A 10,027-nucleotide genomic window follows, 5' to 3' on the forward strand; every position below is an offset into this window, starting at 1 on the left:
TTTCAGATGTCCACTTGATTGAATTTAGAAAAAGAGGGAAATCATTCAGAGGCTGAAATTGGACCATTTAAAAATTCAAGAGTGACCAACATTGATTTTTTTAAACTTCTTTAGTAAAATTTCTTTTATTAAAAACTTCTCTTAACAAAAATTTTAATTTTTAAAAGAACAGAAAAGTTGCAATACTCCCATATACTCTTCACGGTTTTACCAATTATTAACATTTTTACAATGCGAACAGATTTGCCAGTTTGTTTTATTGCTGTCTCTCAAAATACATAAAGATACTTTTTTTTTTGATGAACAGTTTGAGAGTAAGTTGCAGACACGGTGACTCTTTACCTATTAATACTTCAGGATATATCTCCTGAGAACAAGGACATAAAAAAAAACTACAATGTAATTACTGAATTCAGGAAATTTAACACTGAGATAATCTTATCTTCCATGCACAGTGCAATAATGTTCTTTATAAATTTTTTGTGCAGGAGCCAGTCCAAGATTATGCATCTCACTGAACTGTCATGTCACTTTAGTCTCCTTTACTATGAAACAGGTCCTTAACCTTTGCCTTTCTTGATATTGATCTTTTTTTGAAAAGCACAACCTCATTGTTTATAGAATTCTTCTCAGTTTAGGTTTATCTGATGCTTCCCCATAATCCAAGTTAGGTTATGCATTTGGGGCAGGAATACTACACAAGTGACTGTATTTCCTTTTCGAGGCCCCACATCAGGGAGCATGTGATGTCCGTTTCTCCCTTTACTGGTATGTTGATCCCTTGGTCAAGGTGCTGTCCACCAGATTTCTCCATGTAGAGTTACTCTTTTTCCCTTTTGTAATTAATAGGTAATCTGTGGGGAAAGACTTTGAAACTTGGAAATATTCTGCCTTCATCAGACCTTTGTTCAGCAGTTTTCATGTATCCATTGATGATTCTTCCCTGAATTAGTTATTATTACTCTGGGTTCAAAATGGTGATTTTTCAGATTTCTGTATTTACTAGCTGGCATTTTTTTCCCTTTATTTAATATCAGTATAGATTTATGGATTACTAGTAAATTTTTTATTTATTTATTTTTGGCTGTGCTGGTCTTCACCACTGCACTCAGGCTTTCTCTGGCTGAAGCGAGCAGGGGCTACGCTTCCTTGTGGAGCACGGGCTCGAGGGTGCACAGGCTTCAGCAGTTGCAGCACAGATTTAGTTGTTCCATAGCGACATGTGGGATCTTCCTGGACCACAGGTCAAGCCCATGTCCCCTGTATCGGCAGATGGATTCTTAACCACTGGACCACCAGGGAAGTCTTCCCTTAATAAATTTTAATGTAATTGTTAACAACTTATCCATATTTGGGATCTGTTCCTTAGATAAATTACTTCTCCATTTTTTAGGTCAACCTAATTGCAAGTGGATCTCTTTTTTATGTGAACTTGAACATTTAATCTACACCCCAATATCTGCAAAGGTGAACAGGAAGTAGAAAATGTTTATGTCACTTTTAAGCTTAAACACATAGATGACTGAAGTGTTTTGAATAGCTGTGGCAAAATGGGGTAATCTGGAAGGCCTTTTTGAAAATGGAAAGAAAGGGGTTCCACAGACAGGTGAGAGAAGGTACAATCAATGTCTTTCAGACTAGACACAGAGAAAGGGGGACTCAGCAGAAATGTTGAGGATGGGAAAGAGCAGGGAAAGAACCAAAGGTGGAATTAATATGCCCAGTCTGAGGGTAGAAGAGCAACGGAGGTCAAAGAAGTACGGTGGAAAGGTATGTGAAGTACTTAAGAGTTCTATTTGATGACTTTGGGTAAGAATACTGAGCAGCAGGGAATGACAGATTCCTAAAATCCCCATGAGGAAGATGTTAATAGTTGCATTTTATTTACAAGAAAACTAAGTCGCAGAGAATTTAATTTTCCCAATGTCCCCAAAATACTAAGTTTAAAGCCAAGATTTAAACACAAATCTATCTAACTTTAAAGCCCACGCTGTCAAAAGAGACACATCTGTAGTGGAAGAGCAGTGATAGAATTAGGGCTCTCAATATAAAAACAGACAGATTCCTATGTGACAGTCATAACATCTCAGTAATTATCCCAACCATGCACTTTAGAGAAAATCAGTAGTAATCCCAGTGTGCTTAAGAAAGTTAAGGTTTTCACAATTTATGACCCTGCATGTCTGAATGCCCCCACCCTATCCCAGTCTTTATTTATAAAATATCAGCTTTATGGAGATATCATTTTAGTATGCAATAAGATTTCACCCATTTTAAGTTTATGATTTAATGAGTTTTGACAAATGCATATAATCATTTACCAACATGATCATAATACAGAACTTTATCATTCTAGGAAGCTCTCTATGCAGTCCCTTTGCAGTTGATATTCTCCAGCCCCTGGCCTGCTTTCTATCTCAATACTTCGGCCTTTTCTATACTTTCATATCAATGAAATCATACAATATGCTATGTAGTCTTTTGATGGGCTTCTTTCACTAAGCACAATACTTTTGAGATTCATTCATGCTGTTGTATTAGCAGTTCATTTCCTTTCGTTGTAAGTATAGTATTTTATTATATGGATATACTACAGTTTGTTTACCCATTCATCAGTTCAGGGACATTTGTATTGTTTCCAGTTTGGTGCAATTATAAATAATGCTGCTATAAACATGCACATATAGGTCTCTATGTAGATGTATGTCTTCACTTCTCTTGGGTAAATACCTAAGAGGAGAACTGCTGGGTTATACGTTAAGTGTATGTTACATGTTATAAGAAACTGCCCAAGTCTTTTCCAAAGTGTCTGTGTCATTTTGCATTCCCACAAACGATGAATGAGATTGTTCCACATCTACACCAAAAGTCAGTATTTTAGTCTTTTTAAACTTATCCTTTCTAATGAGTATGTATTATTATCTCATTGTTTTTAATTTGGATTTCCTTGGTGTCTGATAATGTCTAGAATCTTTATATATACTGTTTTTGCCATCTGTGTCTTCTTTGAAGACCCCTCTGTTCAAATCTTTTGCTCATTTTTATTGGCTTGTCATATTGAGTTTTAGTATCGAGTTATGAGTTCTTTATCACATATGTTTTGCAAATATTTTCTCCCAGTCTGTGGCTTGCCTTTTGATATTCTTTTGAAGGGCAAAAACTTTTAACTTTGACAAAGTCCAGTTTATCAGTTTTTTTTAATATTTCATGCTTTTGGTGTCCTACGAAATCTGCCTAACACAAAGTTACAAAGCTTTTCTCCTGTATCTTCTTCTTCTGGATATTGTGTCATTTTAATGCTCACATTTAGGTTTCTGACTCATTTGAAGTTGGTTTTTGTGTACAGTGTGAGGTAAAGTTTCATGTTTTGCATATAGATTCCCATTTGTTCCAGCACCATTTGTTGAAATGACTGTCCTTTCATCCATTGAATTGCCTTCTCAAAAATAGGTTGACCATATATATCTGTGGGTCTATTTCTATATTCTCTTTTCTGTTCTAGTGATCTACATGTCTATCCTTACATCAACATCTGCGATTATTATAACTTATGGTAACTCTTGAAATCAGATAGTTGATATCCTCCAACTTCGTTCTACTTTTTTCAAAATTGTTTTGTCTATTCTAGGTCCTTTGCACTTCCATATTAATTTTATTTATTTATTTTTTCCATATTAATTTTAGACTCAGTTTGCCAGTTTCTAAAAATTGCAAGCTAGGGTTTTTATTGAAATTGCATTGAATCTGTAGATCAGTTTAGGGAGAACTGAACATATTTTTTATGCTACTGCAAATGGTATTGCTCTGTTTTAATTTCTTATTATTAATAATTGCTGGTACATAGAAATAAAATTGATTTTTTAAAATATTGGTTATTAGTTACTGGTTACCACTACTTCTAGTAACTTTTTTAGATTTCTTAGGATTTTCTACATCGGAGAAGGCAATGGCACCCCACTGCAGTACTCTTGCCTGGAAAATCCCATGGACGGAGGAGCCTGGTAGGCTGCAGTCCATGGGGTCGCGACTGAGCGACTTCACTTTCACTTTTCACTTTCATGCATTGGAGAAGGAAATGGCACCCCACTCCAGTGTTCTTGCCTGGAGAATCCCAGGGACGGCGGAGCCTGGTGGGCTGCCTTCTATGAGGTCGCACAGAGTCGGACACGACTGAAGCGACTTAGCAGCAGCAGTAGCAGGATTTTCTACATAGGTGATTATGCCATCTGCATAGTAAGAGTTTTACTTCTTCCTTTCAAATCTGTATACATTTTCCTGCTTTTCCTTTTTGATTGCACTGGCAAGGAAATCCAGTATGATGCTGAACAGAAACAGTGAGAACAAACCTTTGAATTGTTTTCAGTATTAGAGGGGGAAGCTTTCAGTCTTTCTCATTAAGAATGATGTTAACTATAGATTTTTCATAAAGGTTCTTTATCAAGAAGATTGAGTTATACTTTTATTCCAAACTGAATTTTTATCATGAATGAATGTAGAATTTTATCAAATGCTTTTTCTGCTTCTGCTTTTGTTTTTTTTTTGGTTTTTTTTTGGAGTATAAGTAATATACAATGTTTTGAGGTTTTTAATATAGTGAATTCCTTTTTTTAAAATGTTAAACCAGTCTTGCATTCCTGGGATAAACCCTACTTGGTCATGATATATATTCAATTTGCTAAAAATTTTAAGGTTTATACACCTATATTCATGAGAGATACTGATCTGTTGTTTTATTTTGCTTTTCCTTGTAATGTCATTGTCTGAATTTGGTACCACAGTAATGCTGGCCTTATAAAATGACTTGGGAAGTGTTCCCTTGTCTCTTCTATTTTCTGAAAGAATTTATGTAGAATTAGTATTGTTTCTTCCTTAAACACTTGCTAGAATTCTCCAGTGAAGTCATCAAGACTTCGGTTTTCTTTCATCTAGCCTAGAGTTTTCTTTGCAGGGAAAAAAAAAAATCCCTTTTTTTAATACAGAAAGGATTTGCCTTTGCTATCTACCAACAAACTGTATAGCACTGAGAATAAATGGAAATCAAGCTGTAAAAATTGTTGGTGCCGAAATAATGCTTCTGGCACACACAGTTCTACCAAGCACTGTGTTTCCATGACTTTGGCTATAGTGGGGAAAAATTTAAGTGATCTAGGAGAGTCTTTTCAGATATAGGTACAGTATTTTTTAAACTTCCTTAAAAATCCCCTTTGCAGTCAAATGGCCTATTAGCTGACTGGAGTATGTAAGCCTAATGTCTTCACTGGTGCCAGAATGTTTCCCGTCAGCCCTGTGCCTCTGCTCTGGTTAGGCTGCAAGTTAAAAATGAGCAAGGCATAGAGGCATGACTTAACTTCTCATTAAATATGCTTACTGCCTTAAATTTTTTTGGAAAAGTATTACAAGTTTAAAACAGTAAGCTTAAATAACAAGGTTAAACAATAATATACAAGTAGGTAGGAAAAAAAGAATTTGCCATTCTTTGCAGATAAGAAAAATAAATTTTAATAATTTGATACCTATCCTTCATTTTTTCTGTATTTTTTTAAAAAATGCACACATACTCTAGGCACAGCTGTTTTTCTTTTTTCTCCCACTAACCCTCTATAGAATCATGATATTGAAATCTTTTTTGCCTCAAGTAATGGACATTCCTCCAGGTATGTACATATACTGCTAACCTTTCCTTATTAACAGCTGCATATTTTTTCCATAATACAAAAGTATAAGTTTATTCATCCATTCTCCTATTTGATAGAAAATCACATTATTTCTAGTATTTTGTCTTTAGAAACAATGCTGCAGTCAACATCTTTGGGCATATATCCCAATATATAAGAGCCTTCAGTTCTGTAGATTCCCAGAAGCAAGACCACCGAGTCAAAAGACATACACATTTTTTAACAAATACTGTATTGCTCTTTTCCATTCCTACCAACAAATGTATTATATGAGAGTATCATTGTCCTCTCTATCTTCATCCTGCTGCTTTTGCTATCAATCTTATTCTTTTATCAGTCTGATGGGTAAAAAATATTGATTTGAATTTCTTTAATAGCTGATAATGTGGCAACTTTTCTTGTTTGCTTATTGGCAATTTACTTTTCCTTTTCTGAAGTTTCAAACCTGTATCTTTTGTCCATTTTTATCTGGGTTTTGTCTTTTTCCCAGCAATTTGGAGGTGTTCTTTGAATATTAGGAATATGTCATATATACTAAAAGAATTTTCACCAAATTTGTACTTTTTCGTTTGGCTTTTTTTTGCCTGACCAACACAGCATGTGGGTTCTTGGTTCCCCTACCAGGGCTTGAACCTGGGCCCCCTGCAGAGGAAGCACAGAGTCTTAACCACTGAACAACCAGGGAAGTCCCTCATTTAACTTTATTTACAGTGTCTTTGGACATATTTTTTTTTAATTTTTATAAATTAAATCTATTCTTTTTTTCATTATGGTTTTGGGGTTTAGTGACTTGCTTATGGTTTCCTTACTTGGAATTATTCAAATATTCATTTAAATTTTCATATTATGTTAGTTTTATTTTTTTACATTCAAGCCTTTAACCTACCTGGAGCTTAACTTTGTGTATGATATAAGGAGGAATGAAGATGTGAAATCTTAAGTTTGCCCAAAAAAAAAGGGGGGGGGGGTTTGCCGTAACTCCTCATATATTGTAGTATTTCCCATGTTTTCATAATACACCCTCGACCTAGCTCATGATTTCTCTGCTTTCAGACCTGTCTATTGTCGCACTGCTGTGCTCCAAACTAAGGGAGGGCATATCTGTCTCTTTTTCCATTGTTTCCATGAGGAAACACTAATAAACAATTTTAAGGCACCTAGCATAGTGCTTGACATTTTTCAGTACTCAGAAAACATTATGGGAGGAAGGAAAGTGTTGAATTCACACCTGTGTTACTATGACTCCTTGGCAAGTTTAATATTGACGGCTTATCTGTGTAAACAAGGGGAAATGTCATTCTCCTTAAGCCATTCGCTGTCTCATGAGCTCACCCAGTTCCTTCCGCCTCCTATATCTTTGTTCTAAGGCCTTCCTTCTCCCTATAAATCTGTCCCATTTCATAAGGACTCCCCTTAAGCAGGCTTTCCTCAAACCCTTCCTTGTAGTTCAACAGTATGTGTCAAGTACTGCCACCTTAGCCTTTAATCCACAATGGATTTTACTGTTTTTCAAATACCCATCACTGTGCTAGGCACATAGCTCATTAAATACTTAAACTGCAACTGAAACAGTACTGCATACCAAGGTTCTTTGTAAAGGCTCGAGTAGAGCCTCAAGATTTGTTATGAAAGCCCTTGGGACTAAGGAAGCAACAAACTGGGGAAAACTGGACAATGACCCTGAAAGCCGTTAAATACCAGAGTGATTTTTCAAGTGAAATTGTGTCATCAGATTTATTTTAAACACATTTGTTGGATGAACACATGACTAAGTATTGCCCAATCTGAAGGCGAGGTCAACAGACTTTCTTTGGTGGTTTTTGCTTCCAAAGGCCTTCACCAATGCAGGCCTTTGGAAATTCAGGGAAAATGGAATAAGCCTTATATGTCCCTACATTTAGTTTGAAAATAACATCTGAATGCCTCTCACCACTTCCTTGATGAATTTTTAATGGAGAAACAGCTAATTCGAGCTCTAGAGCAGAGAATATACAAAATGAGCTTGGAGCATCTTATAATGTCAGAAAATAAGGAAAGCACTCAAAAAACAAAATGATGAGAGTTTATCAGAAGGACACAAGTGCCAGATGAAAGAACTCCCAATGGTCAAAGCTGGAACAACTTGAGCAACAAAATAGTGTAGTGTTGGATTATAGCCCAAGGAATGAAATAAATATCCCTGAGTTCATACTCATATAAATAAAGTTAAATAAATAGATGAGGGAAAAGAAACATATCTTCCACAGAGAAGAATTCCAAATAATTTATGGAGATACTCAACCCCCAAGAAGGTAGAGCATAGCTCCCCACCCCTTAAGTGTGGATTATACTTAGTCATGTGCTTCCAGAGAACACAGTGTGATAAGAGGGACCAGAGTAACTTTAGAGTGGAGACAGCTGACAAAGACTACCTTAGCCAAGCGATCATGATCAACATCAGTGGTAAGTCATGTTGACAGTATGTACCCTTGTTATGCTCTGATGAGAATGACACTTCACCTCTGTGGTCTTCCTCCCTACAACCATAAACACAGTCTAATCTTGAGAAAAACAGACACAAATCCCAATGGAGGTACTTTCTACAAAATACTCAACCTGTCCTCAAAACTATCAAGGTCATCAAAAACAAAGAATGTCTAAGAAATTGTCACAAGCTATAGGACTTTCAGGAAATATGACAATGAAATGTAATTTAGGTATCCTGGATGAGATCTTGGAACAGAAAAAAGACACTAAGCAAAACTAATGAAATCCAAATGAAGTATGGGTGTGTATGTGTATTCACTCAGTCGTGTCTGACTCTTTACGACCCTTTGGGCTGTAGCCCACCAGGCTCCTCCGTCTGTGGGATTTTTTCAGGCAAGGATTGGAGAAGATGAACATTTCCTCCTCCAGGGGATCTTCCCCATCCAAGGATCAAACCCACATCTCTTCTATCGCCTGCATTTCAGGCAATTCTTTACCCACTGAGCCATCGGGGAAGCCAGAATGAAGAACGGAGTTTAGTTAATACTATAACACTGTTATTTCATTAGTGGTGGCAAACGTACCCTAGTGATGTTAGATGTTTACAGAATTGGATGTGTGCTATGTGAAATCTCTACTATCCTTGTACCTCTTCTGTAAACCTAAAACTAAAGTTAAAAGTATACTTAAATATTTTGAAAACACAGATTGGGCAACAAATGACTATATGCTTCTCTCTATAAATGTGCTTTGAATTACAGGGTGCTGGTGACAGTTTTGTGGGCGCTTTGGCCTTCTACCTGGCTTACTACTCCCATCTGTCCTTGGAAGAAATGCTCAAGAGATCTAATTTCATCGCAGCGGTCAGTGTCCTGGTCACAGGAACACAGTCATCTTATCCATACAAAAAAGACCTACCCCTTGATCTGTTTTGATTGCTATTAACTCCAAAGTAAATATACCTGGAAATAAAATGTACTTAAGGATGAGCACTGTTAATTAGCAGCTTACTATAAAATGCCACCTCCTTTCTTTGCAAATATTATGTTCATTTACCAAGTCATCCTCAAGCCTTCAATTATTTCTTTATAATGATTTGCTTTTCATGCAAAAGTCAACTAGACAGAATTAAGGATACTACAACAAAGACCCGTACAAACAACCCCGCCATTCAGGAACCAGCAAACTCTACTGCCAACACATCATGAATACTGTTATGTACACCAAACAGCAGAATTTGCAAGCAACAGTGTCTAGAATCAGAGCAGAGAATGTTAAATAAGGGAAAGAGGAGTATGACTTGGGTCACACAAGTAGTTCCTAAGAAGGGCAGCTGATGTTCAGCTTTGCCTTGAGTGTTGTCAGAGCTTCTGGTTCTGCAAGAGAAGCCAGAAGTTTAGATGTTTATTGAAATCTTTCAACATTTAAGTATCAGCAACTGAGTTTTTTAAAATTGTAAACACCACCTGTGGACCACTTTTAGCCTATGTTCTAAATAGACAAGTCATTTGCTAAGCCAGATTTTAAGTTGTTTTTTTTTTTTTTTTAAGTGATTCATGCATGTCACAGACCCTTTACACTGGGTTTAGGTAGAATCAAGTGAAGTACTTTTCTTGTAACCCAATACCACAATGTAGAGTTTCAATCTAAAAATAGCCAAGATCTCACCTATTATTGCTTTCAATTAGAGCTTTAACAAAAGATGCCAGAAAAAGAGCTGACTGTAATGCCACAGGCCTCTAAGACTCAACAACTGTCTAATTCCATTTCCAGAGAGGCGCTCTCACATTTCCTCAGGAGACAAGACTGGGCCGCAGGGAGGGAACACCTGTTACTCAGGAACAGCACTGGTTTCTTAATGCTTGTGGTCATGGTGGACACTCCAT

The 10,027-nt window shown here is 36.4% G+C and overlaps 1 protein-coding gene across 1 annotated transcript in view; it reads left to right on the top strand.

Moving 5' to 3' along the window:
- Positions 1–9,194, top strand: part of RBKS (ribokinase) — a 95,787-nt gene extending 86,593 nt beyond the window's left edge. Inside the window, exon 8 of the mRNA XM_055540636.1 lies at positions 8,903–9,194. Coding sequence (XP_055396611.1) covers positions 8,903–9,076 — 174 coding nt within the window. The 3' untranslated portion in view covers positions 9,077–9,194. The remainder of the gene's footprint in view (positions 1–8,902) is intronic.
- Positions 9,195–10,027: the final 833 nt, after the last annotated feature.

Source organism: Bubalus kerabau, chromosome 11 (assembly GCF_029407905.1).
Source record: "Bubalus kerabau isolate K-KA32 ecotype Philippines breed swamp buffalo chromosome 11, PCC_UOA_SB_1v2, whole genome shotgun sequence".
In the NCBI taxonomy this organism is placed as follows: domain Eukaryota; kingdom Metazoa; phylum Chordata; class Mammalia; order Artiodactyla; family Bovidae; genus Bubalus; species Bubalus kerabau.